Here is a 20,951-nt window from a genome sequence, read left to right as displayed (position 1 = left end):
CTCTTAGGTACGAAACCCAGAAAGAAAGAATTCATTGGACAAAGATTAAGCCGAAGCTTAAACGAAAAGAAAAGAAAATGTCGGTATCCATGAATCGCAAGAAAAGAAAAGCTGAATGGAAGAAGAGATCTACGAATGGGGGGGGGGGAAACACCACGAAATAAAATAAACAGAAACAAGGGTTTCGTACCTAAGAGAAAGCTCTTGGCCTTTGCTTGCATTCCTATTGGTTCCTGATGGGTTTATAGTTTTCTCATTGGTGTTTAGCTAATCCGCTATTTTTATCTTTTAAGCTGCATGCTTATCTGCTCTTGGCTTTTGTCGGATGTCATTTCATCCATAAGCTCATTACTTTTTGCATTGAAAAAGGCGTTCCCCGTAACGCCAAAACAAGTGTCTGCTGATATTGGCAAATTTGTGCTTTTTTTAACGTTGTTTTTCTTACTTCACCTAAGCAATTCTCTACAAACTGCACAATTTTTCGGAAGTAAACAAGGTGAACACCTTTAAAAACCTAATTTGTGCACAGGATGCCTAACAGCATTTTTTGGAAAATTAAATTGTACACTGTTTTTTCATATCTATACCTTATTTCAAAGCTATTAAACACAAAATAGCTTCACAGCAAAAGCTAGCAGCAGATTGTCCTTGAAATGCAGCTGCTAATGCAAACCATAAAACGCAGGATAACACTCTATTATAAAGCCTTGTGAAGGATAACTATTTTTTTTTAAATCTTAATACTTCATTTGGTTTTAACTTATTCTATTGTAAAAATATGTTGAGATATTCTGAATATTAAGCAGTAAGTTACCACCCGTAAGCCAGACCTGAGGCAGAACTACATGCAATATACCAACAGCCTGGTTAACCAATCCAGAGACTGCAGTTTTATCTTCCTTATGAATTATGTTTGGAATAGGGAATCTGCTTCAATGAAATGACATCTGCCTCCAACTCAGTTATTCCCTATTCCAAACCAATGAGTCAATAACATGCACAACACTAGTCTCTGGATGGGATAACCGGGTTGTCGGTAAATTACATTTAATTCTGAATATTATTTTATAGATCTGTGAATTGATACATCCAAAGTCCTTATTATGCAGTACCTTTTTAAATTTGAACAGTCAGGGTGAATGTGAAATGAATACATCAGTTGCTACACAAATCTTAAAACTAAAAATACGAACAGTCAGGGCCAGATTTAAGGGAGGGCAGGCGGGGCTACTGCCCCAGGGCCTCCACAACAAAGGAGCCCCACAATAAAATTTTTACAAAATATCCTAACTTTCACGGTTCAGCAAATTTTACGTTTTTCCCCCAGACTTTTTTTTTTGTATTTCTACAAAAACAGACTACAACATTTAAGTTATCAGATTTCGCAAATGATTGTAAATATCATATGAAAACAACCTTAAAATTACATAACTTTTAAAATGAAATGTATGTTTAGATGTAAGTAAGAAATAGTAATTTTAAGTCTATAAATTATAATAATAATAATATAAAAAAATAAATAGCAGTAACTTCAGGATGTATTTACTATTAAAGTGCTGATCGAAAATATCGGATACAGACATATATATCAAAATATTCGGATATATATATATCAAAGTATCGGATATTTTCGAAAATATGATGATCTTTTTGAACCCTGATTAGGGGCCTCCACTCCTTTATTGCCCTGGAGCCTCCACACTTCCAAATCCGGCCCCGCGAACAGTAATTTATTGAACTGATTTCTTGAAGTTTGAAAGCCTCTTCCTTTTCTTTATAAGACGAGAAAAGAAATATCAATATGTCAGATAAGTTTTACGCACGTGCAAGTTGCTACGAATGATAAGTCTGTAAGTGCTTTTGAAGGGATATCTTTTGATTAAAGCCTTTGTTGCAAATATGGCATGTGTAAGGTCGTTCTCCACTATGAATGAACATGTGCTGCTTCAAATGGCTCTTCCGAGAAAAACTCTTTGAACATTCACTGCAAACAAATGGGCGTTCGCCGGTGTGGGTCAGCATGTGTCTGCCCAAATCTCCCTTGTGTCGAGTGGAATAGTCACAATTGGGACAAAGATGAACCGTCAGGGAAAGAAACACATTTGGTCCTACAAAGAAAAATACTTAACTTGTAATGAAATATAAGCATGATATTGTAATAATACATTGAAACATGTAGGTGACTGAAAATAGAATAAATTATTTTTTTTTCTCTTTAAAATAAAAATAAAACAATTATATCAATAAAGATCGTCATACTGTTTTGTGATCGAGTGAATCCTAATTCAGTAAGTCATTAAGAGTACGAAAGAGAAAACATATGACACAAAACAGAATATATATTGTTGGCCCCAACCACGCCATAATATTTTTCGGTTTTGCAGTTTCATTTGTAATGGTCACTGAATCTAATCATTTACAACATATATCAAACAAAAACTAATGTACCAGACAAACTTCACTCCTGATATTTTCACTTACCATTTATCTTTATGAAATAAAATATACAAAATCAAAAAGATATGTAGCTTTTACATGCAATAATCAGCTGTTATATGATTTTGAAGGTGCATCTTTCGAGTAAAGCTCCTGTTGGAATGATGGTATTTGAAAGGTGGTTCTCTGCTATGAGAGATCACATGTTGTGTTTCAGGATGTTCTTTCTGACTAAATCTCTTAAAACAGATACTGCAACTGAATGGATGTTCTCCAGTGTGGGTCTGCATGTGTCATGATAAATTAACTTTGCATCCTGTCGAATAGCCACAATCCGAACAAAGATGAACAGTCAAGGGATGAAACGCATTTGATCCTACATGAGGGAAAAATAATTTAACAAAAAATAAATACGAACATAAATGATTATTTATAATACGTGGCTACCACTGCATTATTGTCCCAAAAATGGTCGTTTTAGTAGCCTCTTAAACGAAAAATAGTCAACAAACAAGGAAAATAATATCTAAAATAGTCTCCATTAAAAAAATTAGTATTAATCATAAATCATGCTACATATACATACTTTAATGAAGAGACATACCTCAGCTGCATGATACATAAGTGGATCACCTGGACAAGCGAAGCTTCCTCCAGTGACACACAAATAGTGTTCTAGACAGTTTCATACTCATCTTATTTCAATGATAAGAACAAGAAAGTTATGCATATGTTAGAGATATTTATAAAACAATTAGATAACTTAAAAGGGAAAAACAAAACCTTTTTTTCTTTCAAGTATTTATCAATCTCTTTTCTACCTTGAATGATTTAACTTATCATCCCTACTATTCTGTATACCCATTAAGCAAAGCAAAATGTTTGGCAATTTTCACTGTATGATGATGGATATATAATCCAATATTGTATATACTCACATATAGGTCGAGAAATTTATTTGAAAAATGACGCTCTTAAGTTAGGGGGTAAACTTATACGCAGGGCAGAATTTCCTAAACATTTTCCCTGATTTTTTCTCAGAAAAAACCTTTGAAAACGTGAATATTTTCCTGATTTTAGTCCACCCCTTTCAAGTGGATGCTAAAGAAGTAAATACTTAAACATTCTGCTGCTATAATTTTACAGTCTGACTGTGAAATAAAGAATAAATAATTACAGTAAACGGCCAACTATGTGAAAAGTGCAGTGATCGCCGTATTCGCAAATTTTCCCAATAATCGTGCATTATTGCTCATTTTTTAAAAAATAATATAATATGGCTACAGCATAAAATTTTATTGATATAAAATCAAAATAAAAGCAACCAGTAAAAAAAATGGTAACAGCGAAATCGAATCGTTTACAAAAATTGTGAGTGCAAAAGTGAACCTTTTTGGTGCAAAAGAATAAAAATTGGACTTTTTTAACATAAAAATGTTCCTTACATTTCATTTTCCGCCTTTTTTTAATGTTTAAATTTAAAATTAGAGGCAAAATGCTCTAGTTTTATCCAAAAGTGGCGACTTGACTTGTATATACCCTGATTTTCAGTTTTTCCCGATTTTTTCCCTGAAAAGGGGGGAGGGGGATTGACTTATAAGCGAGTATATATGGTAGTCTGCTAAGAAACCATCTCTTGTCTACCACATATCAACTACAGTGAGAGCATGTTCTGCTTCAAGCATTGCTAACACACACATTAGTTATTTTGTAAGGTAAAACAGACTTTTAAATTTAACAAAAAACCATTAACACTGTTCACAAATCACTTATGCATATAACACAATCAAAAGTTTGTAGTTACATTTACACATTCAAGTTTTATTTACAAGTGCAGTAAAATGAAAATAAGGGAAAAAAAATACTGAATAGGGTATGTTCATTAAATAACACAAGGGCAATATTAGCACCAATATGTAGGCTAGCCAGATTTCTAAAATGCTCAATCGGGACATCAAGACATGGGCTGATTTAATTATCCATGGCAATAAATTTGGCCATTTGGGACTTTTTGTGTAATTTGGCACAGCTGAGTCAGTTTGAAATTAGAAAAGTTCAGTCAATAATATTCGAAGCTGAAGATTTTTTTTTTTTACAATTTAGTCACTTTTTGACTGAAAGAGTAAGTTATTTTTACAACATAGTCATTGTTGTCCTAATTTTGGCTGAAATAGTTGTCATCCTGGACAACTCATTCAAAATAGTTGCATTTTTAGTCATCAGTGGCAGGCATGTACTAAGATTGTTTAACATAATAAGCAAAACATAAAAGTATATTTATCATTTCTTAAAAAACAAAATAAACATGACAATAAAAAGAAAACTAACATTTACAAAAAATAAAAACTATAACCAAACTAATTTTGTTCCCTTATTTTCTCCAAAAAATTAAATAATAGTTACCAAGATAAAAAAATAAACATAATAATCAAAATCAAAACTGAAAATCACAAAAATAAATCTAACATTGAATTTTCACCCTTTATTTGTAAAATAATAATACATAGTATAAAAAGAAAAATTTTACAGGCTGTTCATGAAAATTTTCATGCAATTAGAAGCACTGCATAGTAAGTCATTAACCAGAAAGAGAAAGGAAAACCATAAAAATAAAAGGAAATAAATGGAAGAAAATAAAGGCTCAAATTGAATACAGTTTTATACACATTCAATACTTTTTATTTAGAATTTTCGGAATAAATGTAATTGAATCCAACTATATCTCAAAAGTTTTAAAGATATGTATGTAAACACAGTAATATGCTAGTGAGCAGATTTCAAGACCTTTAAAAAATGTCCTTTTCTTTTAATGGGAATAGAAAAAACAAAAAAGTCAAATAAGTTCTACGCATGTTCTAGCTTTTATATGGTATTGAAGGGATACCTTGTGAGCAAACTCTTTGTTGCAGTGGTGGCACTTGAAATGTCGTTCTCCACTGTGGCTTTTCATGTGTTTCTCCATATTACTTTTTTGACTGAAACGCTTTGAACACACACTGCAACTGAATGGGCGCTCTCCAGTATGTACTCGCATGTGGTTTTCCAAATGACCACTTTTTTTAAAACTCCTTGAACAAACACTGCAAATGTATCGGCGTTCTTTGATGTGGTCCACATCAGGACATGCATAGACAAGCAGGGGAGGAAACACTCTAAATCCTACATGGGAAAATTTATTTTTAATAAAAAAATACATAATTATTCCACATGATAAGCAAACATAAAACTATTGTTCCGATTATTTGCAGTAAAAAATAAAAATGAAGCAAATATATTCAAGTAATGTGGAAGACAATAAAGATCCCCTTGAACATATTTATATACAGTGGACTTTTAAACCGCAGATCTATACAACACAATTCTCTACAAACTGCACAACTTTTCGGAAGTAAACAAGTTGTACTTCTTTAAAAACCATAGTTTTGCAGAGGAAGCCTAACAGCATTTTTTGGCAAATTAAATTGTGCACTGTTTAAAATATCCATATCTTATTTCAAAGCTATTAAAAACAAAATAGAACCAGAATGTCCTTGAAATTCAGCTGCTAATGCAAACAATACAGTGTAAGGTACTCTATTATCAGGGTGGCGACAGGAACTGTGAAAAAAAGTTCCCTGACTTTTCCCTGATTTCCTTGATTAAGTTCACCAAATTTCCCTGATTTACATTACCTATGATAATGGTTTTCTTTCTTTGCTCTACTTGAAATTCATTGTATGTTTGTATTAAATGCAGTATTTTAAACGTTTTAAGTTGTGTAAAGTTGTTGAACTAAAGATATATTTTTAAAAGATGCTACTGTTTTAATAAAATGGTTTTTAAAAAAAAGACAATTTTTTTGGAAGGAAAGAAAAACCTACAAAACAGTATATTAAATTTTTATAAATGGAAAGATTATAGAAAATTTAAAAAAAAAATACTTTACTTCCAGAAACCACTTAGCATAAGAATTTTAAGAAACTATTAAAATTACTCTTAAAAACATATGTGTATTTATGATAGGACTAAAAAATAATTGAAATTATTTTGAACTAAGTTTTCAAACAGTATAATAATTGTTGCAAGAATAACAAGTAATAGTGAAAGAATAGAAGTAATGTAGTTATTCTTATATAACTAATTGACATATTTATGCAAAACAGATGAAATCATTTGACATCTATTCGTAGGGAGCTTTTCTCTAATCAAGAATATAGATTTTAATGAATGAATATAGCATTTTAACAATAAAAAAAATAAAGATATTTACTTAAGTTCACAAGTTAACTCTATTTGAAATGATTTCAGTATGTAACGAAAAAAAAATCTTAGATTGCTTTTGTAACAAACAATTTCGAATGCAAGGGGAAAAAAAGCAATTAGTTAATATCAAAATATATAAAAAAATACAACTTGGTTATAAAATTTAAAAAATATTTAAGTCTGAAGAAAAGAAAACCTTTATAATCTGCGGTGACAACAAATAGTATAACGGCAAAAAACAAAGTTTTTTTTAATTGAAAGTTCAATTTTAGCAATTAAATTAAAAACCCAAAGAAGTAATAACTTTTAAGTTTTTATTGTATTAATTCAAAAACCAAAGATTTCTTCTTGAAATCGTGATTACAGAACTTAATTACTTCGAGACAATGGAATAAAGGCAACGGAGCTGAGACATTAATGAAGGCTTCCTCTTTGCCTGTATGGTTGTTTATTTTACATAGCATTGGAAGCGTAAAAGGAAATTCCAAGCTAAGGTAAAATAAATTACCTAACAGACACAGAAGCAATCTTAGGAAGTTCATCCTGTGGTTAATAAGCAAGATTCAATACTTTGACGTTGAGGAAAAAAGATGCACAAATATGCGGCAGTGTATAATCGCACCTCATTAATTTTACTTTTTTTTTGAACAGATAATTGGCGAAAAATGCGTAGGGAATTGGAGTACTTAATAACATTTTTTTTTTCTTCATAAAATCAATTTCCCCTGATTTTTTGTAATTTTTTCAAAATTCCCTGATATTTCCCTGATTAATAAAGTTCCCTGACTTTTCCCTGATTTCCCTGATCTGTCGCCACCCTGATTATGCAGCTTATTTACTGGTGAATGATAACTAAATTGCATTTTTTTTTTCATTTAGTTTTAACTTATTCTGTTGCAAAAATATATTGATACATACATGACAAGATAAATACCTGATTATGTGTACTATGATTGTTTAACATAATGAGCAAATTCAAAGTAAAATAAAGTTATTGCTTGCAGTTAAAAATATAATTCGACACTAAAAACCAAAACCGGATATTTATTACAAATGAAAATTATAATCAAACAATGATTTCTTCCCCTTTATTTGTCAAATAATAATAATAGAGCTTTTACAACAGGCTGCTTATTAAAATTTTCATACAATTAGAAACTTTAGATGGCAAGTCACTAATCATATGAAGAAAGGAAAAACATGAAAATTTAAGGAAATTAAATGGAAGACAATACGTCTTTAAATTGAACATAGTTTCTACACACTCAATACTTCTTATTTTGCAATTTCTGTGGGAAGGTTATTGAATCTATCCATTTCTTACAAAAATAAATTTAAAGATATATGCTCTGCAATATGCCAGAGTACTTATTTTGTGAATTTAAAAAAAAAAATCTTTGTTCACTTTTTTTAATGGAAAGAGGGGAAACCAAAATGATATCACAAGTGCTTCACACATGCTTGAGTATTAATGTGATGGCAAAGCCTTCCCTTGTCAGCAAAGTCTCTGTTGCAGTGATGGCACTTGAAAGTTCGTTCTTCACTGTGGCTGATCATGTGGCTCTTCAGATGAGCTTTCTGTTTAAATCGCTTTGAACACACACTGCAACTGAATGGCCGTTCCCCATTGTGGCCCTTCACATGAACCTGCAGATTTTCTTTCCTTGTGAAACTTTTAAAACAGAGACTGCAACAGAATGGGCGCTCTCCAGTGTGGGTCCGCATGTGTCTTGATAGATTAACTTTGTGTGGGGTAGAATAGTCACAATCAGGACAAAGATGAACAGTCAGAGGAGGAAATACAATTGATCCTACAAGGGGAGAAAAATTAACAGAAAATAAACATCAATATAATAATAATAACACGATTGTGGTACTTTGATTGATTAACATAATAAGCAAAACATAAAAGTATAAAAATTATTATTTATGACAAAAAATTAAAATGATAATCAAAAGCAAGCCTGACATATACTAGAAATAGAAACTATAACCAAACAAATTTTGTTTCCTTTCTTCCTCAAATAATAAACGTAATGATTACAAAGTTAAAACAACCGTGATGATCAAAATCAAAACAGAAAATCACTAAAATTAATCAAACAATGAATTTCCCCCTTTATTTATAAAATAATAATAATAGTAATAAAAATTTTGCAAGCTCTTTTTTTTATAATTTTTATACAATTAGAAGCACTACATAGCAAATCATAAACCAGAAAGGCAAAGGAAAATCATTAAAATAAAAGGAAAAAAACGGAAGACAATAAAGGTTCAAATTCAATATAGTTTCATGCACAACCAATTTTTTATTTTTAATTTTCCGGATGAATGTAATTGAATCCATCCATTTCCTAAAGTTTTTAAAGATATATGCTCAGTAACATGTGAGTGAGCAAATTTCAAGAAATTTTATAAATGTCTTCTTTTTTGTTCAATGGTAATGGAAAAAACAAAAACAAAAATGTCACATATGTTTCATGCATGCTCTAGTTTTTATGTGACATCAAACAGATATCTTCTGAGCAAAGTGTTTGTTGCAGTGGTGGCACTTAAAAGGTCATTCTCCGCTATGCCATACATGTGTTGTTTAAGGTGAGTGCTCTGGTTGAAACCCTTTGAACATACACTGCAACTGAATGGACGTTCTCCTGTGCGAGTCTGCATGAGTCTTCATAAATCTCCTTTGCGTTTTGTTGAATAGTCACAGTCAGGACAGATATGAACAGTCAGGGGAGGACACAAATTTAGTCCTACACTGGAAAACATTTATTTGTAACAAAAAACAACAAAGGATATTTTGGCAAATAACATGGAGGAAAATAAGGATTACATTAAAATATATTTTGATCTCTAATCAATATTTTTAACGTTGAACTTTCAGTGGGAATGTGATTGAATACACGCATTCCTACATAAATTTTTAAGATACATGAACTGTAGTCTTCAACTGAAGTTTGTAACTTTTTAAAACTTTCTTCATTTTCTTTATATGGTAAGAAAAGGAGAAGAAACAAACTCCAAAATGACGTTATAAGTTTTATGCAGGTTCCAGACAATATGTGTTTTTGAAGGGATATCTTTTGAATAAAGCCATTGTTTCAGTGATGGCATTTGAAAGCTTGTTCTCTGCCATGGCTTAGCATGTGTCTCTGCAGATTACTCTTCTGATTAAAATCCTTTGAACACAGAGTGCAAATGAGTGGGTGTTCTCCAGAGTGACTTTTCATGTGGCCTGTCAGATGTTCTTTCCGACGAAAACTCTTAGAAAAAACATTGCAACTGAATGGGCGTTCTCCAGCGTGAGTCTGCATGTGTCTCCATAACGAATCTTTGAGAAGAGTAGAATAGTCACATTCAGTCATTGGAAGAAAGGTGTTTGATCCTACATGAAAAATGATTTATTTATTATGAAAAGTAAACATGATAAAGTAAAAACATGACTGTTGTGCTTCCAAAGGTTATAATTTTGTGTAAATTACATTCTATCTTTTCAAATGTTTTAAATTCATACTGGATATCATGATAGCACAGCTAATGACTCAAAATATTTTTTAAATTATACCATGATACACGAGGAAATCCTCCAAAAAGAAAAATCTGTGCAGTAAGAAATGTGTGCAATTGTAATATAAAAATACTGCAAAAATTTTTAACGTTAAAATCTTATTTATAATCAAATAAAAATAAAGAGCATACTCTAAACAAATTCATCTAAATATGATTCCCCAAAAGATAAAATATAAAGATTTTTTTTTTGGTAAAAGAAATTCTTCAGCTAAATATGATTTCAAATGAATACTCTGTCAAAGTCTTTCAAATTACACAATAAAATACTTTCTTACAAACAAAATCAAACTAAAAAGAGACTGCTCTTTCCTCCTCCAAAAGAAGAAATAAATAAATAAAAGAAAAAAAAAAGTGTTAAAAAAAGACACAGGTGGTTTGAAAACAAAGTAATTAAAAAAAAATAATACAAATAAATATGGTCTTTATATATGCAAAAAAAAAAAAAGAAAAAGGATTCAACATATTTATCTGCAATTTTGAGAAGTTTTGTGGGAAACCCCATGATGACAAGGAAACTCACTTCTACCATTCAAAGAAAAAAGATCTGACATCAAAGCCATGGTAGAGTGAAAACGATAAGCAACTTAGATCGCTCAGTAAAAAATATAACATTAAGTATTACAATGAGGATTTGCAATTACCTCTAACTATAAATTAAAGTTTTTTCTTGATTTCTCCACAAAAAAAAAAAAAAAAAAAAAAGCAATGTTTGCAACATTTAGTAGTTTACAATGAAAAGTAAACATGATATTACATATTTTATGTAAAACTGAAAACAATCATACCACAAACCTTTTTTTTAAAACTTATTTATTTAATAGTTACTGATCTGGGGGTCTTAATAAGTCAGGATTTAAAGTTTAGTCAACAGTGCAGCATTGCTAGCAACAAAGCCAATAAGATGCTTGGGTTTACCAATAGATCTATTTCAAATAAATCTAAAGAAGTTCTTCTGCCCTTATATAGAAGTTTGGTAAGACCCCATTTGGAGTATGCTGTTCAGTTTTGGTCTCCTTATCTTAAGAAAGACAGTAATGTATTGGAAAGGGTTCAAAGGCGGGCTACAAGGCTAATAAGTGGACTTTCCCACTTAGATTATGATTCCAGGCTTAGAAGGCTAAAAATGTACAGTCTAGAGCAAAGAAGAGACCGAGGGGACATGATTCAGCTGTTTAAATTTATTAAAACGAAAGATGTTACGGGGCTAAAGTTTAGCCCTGAAAACAGGACAAGGGGTCATTGTTTTAAGCTATTTAAATCTCAGGCTAACATGGATATTAGGAAAAATTATTATTTTAGCAGGGTAGTGGAACCTTGGAACAGCTTACCGGAAGAGGTGGTAATGAGCAAAGGAGTAGACAGTTTTAAGAGGGCCATTGATCATCACTGGGGATTGTAAATTGACTAGGACCAGTCTAGCTGGGCCCAGAGCCTGTTGCTGGTCCTCACTTTTGTATTTGTATAAAAAGAAGCACAAAAAAATCAACAGAAAATTTTCCAACATTGACTCCATCTATTGGAGAATAGCACATGGGGGAAAATCTATTTTTAACAAAAATAAACATAATAAATAAATGGTTATTTATACCATGATTGTTTAACATAAGAGACAAACAAAAAAAGATAATAATTATTACTTACTGGAGGTGCACCAAATACCATATTTTGAGGAACATTTGGTTAAAATTTTTTAACTGTAATATTAATTTTTATTTTATGCCAATTTGATACAGAAAATGTTTATCTATTCTTTGACTTTTGTGTAATGCAAATGCAATCCTTGCTCATTTTAGGAGTAAAAAACCCATTTAACTCGTAACATGAACTAAAAAAATGAAACAAACCATTCCAAAAGCAAAATCAAATGAATATATTAATTGTTTAATGTATTTTATGTTTATAATCAATTTTGCATAAATTGATAATTTCTTGCCAGATGTGTAATTTGATATCTAATAATTACTGTGACATGATATGTTATAAAGTAATTCTATCAATATAAATCTTGAAAAATAAATTTTTTAAAAGATAGCACAGCAATATGCTAGTGAGCAGATTTCAAGAAATGTTTTAAATGTCTTGCTTTCCTTTTAATGGGTATAGATTTTTAAAAAAAAATTATATAAGTTTTATGCATGCTATAGTTTTTATGTGATGGGTGAAGGGACATCTTTCGAGTGAATTCTTTGTTGCAGTGATGGCACTTGAAAGATCGTTCTCCACTGTGGCTGTTCATGTGTTTTCGCAGATGAAACTTCTGATTAAAACTCTGTGAACACACACTGTTACAGAATGGACGTTCTCAAGCCTGGTTCCGCAGAAGCACTGATATGCGTACCCCCAGACCCGTGGGGGGGGGGCACATCCTTAAAAAACTCAACGGTCCAAGAAAATGAAAAAAAAAAAAATTGAAAAAAGAAAAAAAAAAAGCAGTAAGGCTTTTGAAAGTTGCAAATGTACACTGCTGACCCCTAGGGAGGGGCCCAACAGATTTTGTTGCAGTGGGAGGGGGGGGGACAAAACTTATAGGTCCGGGCCTAGTTCTGTATGTCTCTTCAGGTTTTGCTTAAAACTAAAACTCTGTGAACGCACAATGCAACAGAATGAATGTAATCTAGCATGGCTTTTCGTGTGGTTCTTCAGATTACTTTTCAGATTAAAACTCTTTGAACACACACTGTAACTGAATCTTTGCGATAAGTAGGATAGTCACAATCAGGGCAAAGATGAATATACTGGGGAGGAAACATATATATTTCTACAGAGAAAAAACATTTACTTAAAATGAAAAGTAAACATGACATAGCAGATACACGATTATTTAAAAAGCTAGCAAAATTGCTTTGTAATTAACCTATTCATTTCCCAGGTATACGTTTTTTATTATATCATAATTGCAAAGTCCTATATATTTGTTCCGCATGTTCTAGCTGTTGTTATGTACAACAAATGTGAAAAGTACAGTTTACTCTGTAGTTAGAAAGATTTGACAGTCCAAACTCCCTCAAGTCTCCATTATGTTCAGATCAAAGAGGTTCTATTGCACAATTAAATTCTCGTTATAAACAAAAATGCAGTCCTCGAAGTTCTTGTAATGGGATTTAACTGTATTCGACATTTTTTGTTTTGCAGTTATAGTGTAAAAGTGACTGAATCCAAATATTTTAAATAAATTTTAAAGATCTAAGGAAAATATTCGGCTGAACCAAATACTCAGTTCTGCAGTATACCGAATACCAACCAAATATGCAGTGCATCTCACTTACCTTTTTATAGTAAATAAAAGTAAGATTTCTAAAAAATCCTGGAAGTCTGTTGCGCACCTGCGTCTAGGAACAACATAGTACCTACAGCCTTGAAATTTTGTACAAAATTACTTCGAGCCTTGGATTGTGCACATGGGGTTTTATTTTTTAAAATTCGAATTAGTTTCTTTGTAATTAATTTTTTAAGCTCAAAAATTTCGTAAATTGCCCCTTTTTGCCTATTAAAGAGGTGAAAAATTACTTGCACATATTAATATTATATATCGTTGGAAAAGGTAGAATTTTCCGCGTTCTACACAATTTATTTCAATGCTTTGACTTAAATACGGCAGGAGTTATTTGCGCTTTTAGAGCTAGAACTGTTTTAGGCTTAGCTAAAATTTAGGCACTACTTTCTTTATTAAATCTATCAGTAAAAAGTTTCCTTTTTGACACCACTGGAAAGAGCGGCTTTTTTTACTAAAGATCTAACTCCACCTATGGTCAAAAAAACTAAGATTCTAACTCCAAATGAAAAAAAAAGTTACAAACCGCCAAAAATAAAGTTTGAATAATCCCATATTCATTAAAATAAAGGATGTCTTATTTGGCGTTGCCATAATTATGTCTTTTCGATTTGCATGTTTCTTCTTTTTTATTCATAAACTTTAAGGGTTTCGATTTTAGCGGAAAATCTTAGGCTCAACTGAATTCAAGCATCAAGCTAAGGAGCAAAATATGTTACTAGAGACCATGAATATGAAAGCAACTCTTCAAATGCACAAAACTGCAACTTTCAATTGCTCAGGAGCCCCTTAGCCCTTAAGGCTCTGCAAGTTGGTACAACTTATTTTGAAACCCGGGGAAGGGGTGATCTTTGTTCCAAAGGGAGCTCATAATGCGTTTTCAATCTGTTTCTTTTTAATTGACGATTTAAATCTTTGCGAATCAAATAAGATTGCAAAGCAATCTTCGGAGGTTGGTGAGTGTTAACAAGCAGGGGGCAGAGCCCCCTACTTTACAATACAAAAAACTAGAGTATACTCATTTTGTGAAGCTGAAAAAAAACTTTCTTTACTCTTTGAAACAAAAGAAAACTGGAAAGAGTCGCAATCCAAAATGATTTCACACACGCTTTACACAAGTTCGAGTAATAATGTGCTGGTGAAGGCCTCTCTTTTCAGTAAAGCCTTTGTTGCAATGCTGGCATTTGAAAGGTCGTTCTCCACTATGGCTTTTCATGTGTCCCTGTAGATGAGTTTTTTGATTGAAACGTTTGGAACATAGACTGCAACTGAATGGCCGTTCTCCAGTGTGGGTCCGCATGTGTCTGCATAAGTTGACTTTATGTGGGGTAGAATAGTCACAATCAGGACAGAGATGAAGAGTCAGGGGAGGATACGCATTTGATCCTACAAAGGAAAAAGTTTATTTTTAACAAAAAAAAAAGCATGAATAACAGAGAAAATGCATGATTTAACATAATAAGTAAACAAAACAGTATAATAATTATTAGTTACAATAAAAAATAAACATGATAATGAAAATCAAATAGACACTTACTATAAATAAAAACTATGATCAAACAAAGCATTCTCCCAGGGCTATAGAAGAAGGAAGGGCTAGATCACTCCTTTGAGGTATCCCTCGCCGCTCTGAATCTGCTGTTTCCCCCTTGTGACGTCACGGCGCTGACTGGGGAAAAGGGGACAAAGCAGGGGAAGGGTTTCAGTGCTATATTCCATGTGCCTTGATTACTTGTTCTCTCTAATTTTTTTAAGTTCTTTAGTGATTTTTAAAGTTAATTTTCTCTTTATTGAAGTTAATGGTGTTAAACTCGTTCATTTTTTTTCAACATGTTAATGTGTGCAATAGCACACATTGCAGGAATGCACACAATAACTCCAAGGAGAAAAATATTATTTTCCATGTATTTCCTAAAGGAAATAATGAACTATGCAAAGATTGGGTGCAAAAATGTCACCGAAACGATCCTGTGAACATCAAAAATGCAAGAATATGTAGTGAACATTTTACTGAAAATGATTATTGAAGATGACATGAAGAACCGATTACTTGAACTGCTTATTAGAAGAACTTTGAAACCCAGTGCTATACCAAAAATAAATATTCCTACCTCCTGTAATTTAGCAATCTATTCTTCTCGTCAAGAAAGATAGAAGAAACGGGAAGTAATTGCTAGTGATTTAGATACCTTAAAAAATCTCAGTACGAAGAAAGATAGCGCAAATTATAAAATCACTCAAAACAAAATGAAACAGTCTGCAAAAACTGTCCATTATTGGAGGCAAACGTGCAGGCACTGAAACATAAATGTGATTTTTTACAAAAGTTTACAAAACAGCAATTCAGAAAAAAATTAAATTAAAAAAAAAAAACTTCTTCAAAACAGAAAAAGAATGCAAGAGTGTTAAAAAAAATTTTTGAAGAAAATTCGGGTGCAAAAAAATTAAATCATCAAATTAAAGTCAGATTTGAAGAAAACGAATAATTTATAAAGAGTAGTTTCTTTCAGATTAAAATTTAAAAAAGATCAGTATGTTCACATTCATTTCTAATGTTTAAAAAAGATCTATTATATTCCTCTAATTATATTGAATAGGAAGCTAAACAGGATAGTAATGGTAGTGTGAAAATAATGTTTTGTCTCTAAATTTTTTTTAGCATAAACTAGCAAAAATACCCGGCGTTGCCTGGATCAGTAATAATTACGACGAAAAAATCGTTACTTGCTTTTGTTTTCTGTTTTAAGTGAAAGAATTTAAAACACATCTTTTTGACCTGATTAAAAATCGAGTTTCTTCCTTATCCATAAAACTAAAATAGCAATAAGTATAAAGAATGAAATAAGTATTGATTTAGAAACGAAAGCACGATATTTAAGCATATACAAATTTCCACAGTATGAACATGGAGTCTAAAACCTTCTCTGTATGGCTATTGAAGTACGAAGTGTTTAAAAAAATGTAGCCGTGCTCGTAATCCCCTCTTATACTTGCTTTAGTTATTTTGGGAAATTTCAATCATTGTGGGCTCTTGGTGCGATTTTACCGAATTTGAGGGAATTGTTTTGGGATACCATGCTCCCCCTCCTTTCCTTACTTTGTAAAACGATATGATATTAATTTTCGTTACAGAGAAATTGTCGCCAGATGCTGAGATACTTTTGGACACCATAAAATGGCGCTAAAGAGTTTCATCCGAAATGCTCCCAAAATAAGTAGTAAAATTTGGCGATTGTTTGAAATTGTGCAAAAAGGAAAATTAATGGAAGTTTTTGTGCTGTTTATGGATTTGCTTAATTTAGTTGCTGGATTTTTTAACACAATAAAAAAATTTTTTTTAAAGATTCTTTGATTGGCGATAATTTGTTCACATGGTGAAAGCTGAGAAACATTATGACGCAGTCTTTGACTTCAAAAACCGCGACAGTTGAAAAAACTGCCAAATGCATCCGCTTACTGAAATCTTTCTGCATTAATTTTGGCGAGGTTTCTGCTGTTAGATTGGATAATGATTAAAAAATCCAATCAGCACAAATAATAAAAGAAAAAAACCCATTAATTACACTAAAATTCCGTTTAAATGGAAAATAATCAACCAAATCTAGTATTATTAGCCAATCTTGGGGGGAAAAACGTTACTTTAAGATTTGACTTGAGAAAAGCCTCAAACAGTCAGACGAAACACAAAAACATTCAACAATTCTAACTATGAACTGTATGGGAGTTGAGATGATACACTAAATAATGAATTGGGTTTAGGAAAGCCTTCGAACACTGACCAAAAAAAGCTCATAACTCGTTTTTCATACAACTTAGAACTTTCTAACAGATGCCATCTTCAGCAGAAAAATAAGCGCTTTCGATGGACACACAATTTTAATGTGTGCACGTATTTTTTCACCGTCCTATTGGGGCATTTATGCGAAAATTTGGGCAAATTAGAATAAAAAAGGAACTATTAATCGGATTTTTTTCGAACTGGTCTACAAACCTCCCCAGTACCAAAAACAACAAACGGTGAAAGTTTCAGCCAAATCTGCCGGGTAGTTTCTGAGATCTTAGGGAACAAATTTACCAAACTCCAATTTTATATATATAGATATATTAAAAGTATGCTGCGCATTAAAAATATATATATATGCCTTTGCTTTTCCATAACTAGGCAAAATTGAATAAATCATTTTTTAGTAGAAAAATTACATTCAAAAGCACTTTCCTTTCAAAAATTATCATAAAGAATTAAAAAACTCTTTCCCTTCGCACAGAAATCTCTGTCGTGGTCAGCGCATTGATGTCATCGAGGGGAAAAGAGCTGCCTCAGTAAAATGTGGCGAGTGAACTAGCACTTCTAGTTTCTACCCCCATGGCATTCTCCCGCCCCCTTTTAATTGCAAATAATAAATATAAAGCTGTTACAACAGGCTGCTCATTAAAATTTTCATACAATTAGACACACAAAATACCAAATCACTAATCATTAGGAGAAAGGAAAAACATGACAATATAAGGAAACAAACAAAAGACAATAAGACTTAAACTCAACATAGTTTCTTACACATTCAATAGTTTTTTATTTTGAATTTTTGGAATGAATGTAGTTGAATTTATCCATTTCTTACAAATTTTAAAGATATACGCACAATATTATGTTAGAGTACTTATTTTTTGGATTAAAATAAATAAGAACTATCTTCACTTTTTTCTACTTTAATAAAAAGAGAGAAAAACCAAAATGATGACACTTGTGCTTTATGCATCTTCGAGTTATAATATGAGTGACAAGACTTCTCTTGTCAGCAAAGTCTCTGTTGCAGTGATGGCACTTGAAAGGTCGTTCTCCACTGTGGGTTTTCATGTGTCTCTCCAGATTACCTTTTTGATTGAAACACTTTGAACACACACTGCAACTGAATGGGCGTTCTCCAGTGTGCCTTTTCACGTGTTTCTCCATATTATCTTTTTGATTGAAACTCTTTGAACACACACTGCAACTGAATGGTCGTTCTCCACTGTGGCTTTTCATGTGTCTTTGCAGATCAAACTTCCGAGAAAAACTCTTAGAACACACACTGCAACTGAATGGGCGCTCTCCAGTATGTACTCGCATGTGGTTTTCCAAATGACCATTTTGAATGAAACTTTTTGAACACAAACTGCAAACGTATGGGCGTTCTTTGGTAAGTTTCACATCAGGACATGCATAAACAGGCAGGGGAGGAAACACACTTAATCCTACATGGGGAAATTTAACTTTTGTAAAAAAATACATAATTATTTAACATAAGTTAATATAAAACTTTTGTTTGAATTATTTAAAATAAAAAATAAATGTGATAATAATAAAAAGTAAACTTTACAGTTATTATATTCAGAAATCAACTTACAAAAATTACTAAACATTTTTTATTTATTTTCCAGATAAAAAAAGTTCTCTGAGTATTCATGCAATTAAAAGCACAATATAGAAAATCCTTGAGCATAAAGAATAAGCAAATATATGCAAGTAAAATGGAAGACAATAAAGAGAACATATTTTGATATACAGTGAAACTTTAAACCTGATTGCAGGTTGCTGATTCAGACAACACAATTCTCTATAAACTGCACAACTTTTCAGAAGTAAACAATTTGTCCATCTTTAAAAACCTTATTTGTGCAGAGGAAGCATAACAGCATTTTTTGGCAGATTAAACTGTAAACTGTTTTTCATATTTATACCTTACTTTAAAGCTATTAAAAGCAAAATAGCAGTCATAGTAAAAAAAATAGCACCAGAATGTCCTTGAAATGCAGGTGCTAATCCCAACCATTAAATGTGGTATAACACTCTACCATGAAGCCTAATTACTTGTGAATGATAACTAAACATTTATAGGCCACCTAATTCAAACCAGGGACAAGATGAACAGATGTACCGTATTATTAGTGACATGTCCAGTAAGGGATCCGTTATCATAATGGGGGATTTCAATTTTCCGGGTATTGATTGGAATAATTTTTATCCTGGTAATGGCAAAGAAGAGGAATTTTTAAAAGTAATTGGTGACTGTTTCTTAGATCAAGTTGTAACTCAGGGAACTCGAGAGGAGGCCATTTTGGATCTAGTTTTTTGTGACATAGGTAGTTTTGTTCAGGGGTTGAGTGTAGGGGAGCATATTGGAGATAGTGATCATAACAGCATTAGGTTCCGGGTTAAATTTGAAGTGTGCAAAGATGATAATTTTAGGTTTGTGCCCAATTTCAGAAACACCGATTTTGATGCACTTAGGCAGAGCTTGAAAGAGGTTTTTTCGTCAGGGTTGGAAAATAGCGACGTAGATCAGCAGTGGACGGAATTTAAGGATAAACTTGCTAAAACCGTTGGGGACTATGTTCCATTTAGGAGAAAAGGTGTTAGTACCAAAATTTGGCCCATGTGGTTCTCCAGGGAGACTAAAGAAGCTCTTAATTATAAGCAAACCACTTTTCGTAAGTTTAAAGAAACTGGTCAGAGTGCGGAAAGGCTCCAGTATGGTAAGGCAAGGCGAAATTTTAAGTATTTGGTACGGATTCAGAAAAGGGAATTGGAGCAAAGGCTGGCAGATGACATTGATGGGAACCCTAAGAGGTTTTTTGCTTACGCTAATTCTGGGAAAGCTCAAAACAGTCAAATTGGGCCTTTGGTTGATGAGCATGGAAATTTAATCCAAAACGATAGGGATATTGCAAATGTTCTAAATAACTTTTTTTCCAGTGTGTTTAACGATAACTGTATCTCAACAGTTGACACTAACAAGACACAAGCTATTATACAGCTTGAGGATTTTGTATTTTCCAGGGAGGAGGTTTTATTTCATTTGAAAAAGATTAAAGCAACTAAAGCTCCGGGACCAGATTATATTTATCCAAAAATTTTAGTTGAATGTGCAGAGGAATTAGTGGATGTTATTTTGAATATTTTCAATGCTTCTTATAACTCGGGGACGGTGCCAGAGGACTGGAAGCTGGCTAACATAATGCCACTCTTCAAGAAGGGGTCTAAAGGTATTGCTGGGAATTATAGACCTGTAAGTTTGACTTCGGTGATTTGTAAGATTTTCGAAACTTTGATCAAAATTAAGATCATGATGTTCTTAGAGACTAATAGTCTGTTGACTAGTTTGCAGTATGGTTTCAGGAAAGGTAAATCCTGTACTACTAATTTATTGCATTTCTACGACAAGGTTACCTCAGCTTTAGATAACAAAAAATGTGTGGATGTTGTTTATATTGATTTTCAAAAAGCTTTTGACAAGGTACCGCATGTTGCTCTTCTCAGCAAGTTAGCTGACATTGGAATAGGAGGAAAAACTTTACTTTGGGTTAGAAATTGGCTTACTGGTAGGAAGCAAAGAGTAGTTGTGAGAGGAAATCATTCTAATTGGAGTGATGTTTTAAGTGGGGTTCCTCAGGG

General features: G+C 32.2%; 2 protein-coding genes across 2 annotated transcripts in view; both read right to left on the bottom strand.

Annotated features, from left to right (window-relative positions):
• Positions 1 to 8,118: 8,118 nt before the first annotated feature.
• On the bottom strand, positions 8,119 to 10,808 carry LOC129219869 (protein krueppel-like). Its single transcript, XM_054854179.1, has 2 exons — positions 10,769 to 10,808; positions 8,119 to 8,489 (listed from the first exon to the last, which is right to left on the bottom strand). The coding sequence occupies exons 1-2, from the start codon at positions 10,806 to 10,808 to the stop codon at positions 8,119 to 8,121; spliced, it is 411 nt and encodes a 136-aa protein (XP_054710154.1).
• Positions 10,809 to 14,549: 3,741 nt separating this feature from the next.
• LOC129219865 (oocyte zinc finger protein XlCOF6-like) overlaps positions 14,550 to 20,951 on the bottom strand; it is a 46,729-nt gene continuing 40,327 nt past the window's right edge. Inside the window, exons 7-8 of the mRNA XM_054854177.1 lie at positions 18,305 to 18,769; positions 14,550 to 14,836 (exon numbers count right to left, since the gene is read on the bottom strand). Coding sequence (XP_054710152.1) covers positions 14,619 to 14,836; positions 18,305 to 18,769 — 683 coding nt within the window. The 3' untranslated portion in view covers positions 14,550 to 14,618. The remainder of the gene's footprint in view (positions 14,837 to 18,304; positions 18,770 to 20,951) is intronic.

The sequence above is a fragment of the Uloborus diversus genome, chromosome 4, assembly GCF_026930045.1.
Source record: "Uloborus diversus isolate 005 chromosome 4, Udiv.v.3.1, whole genome shotgun sequence".
NCBI classification, from domain to species: Eukaryota; Metazoa; Arthropoda; class Arachnida; order Araneae; family Uloboridae; genus Uloborus; species Uloborus diversus.
This window is presented reverse-complemented; position numbering and strand designations above follow the sequence as displayed.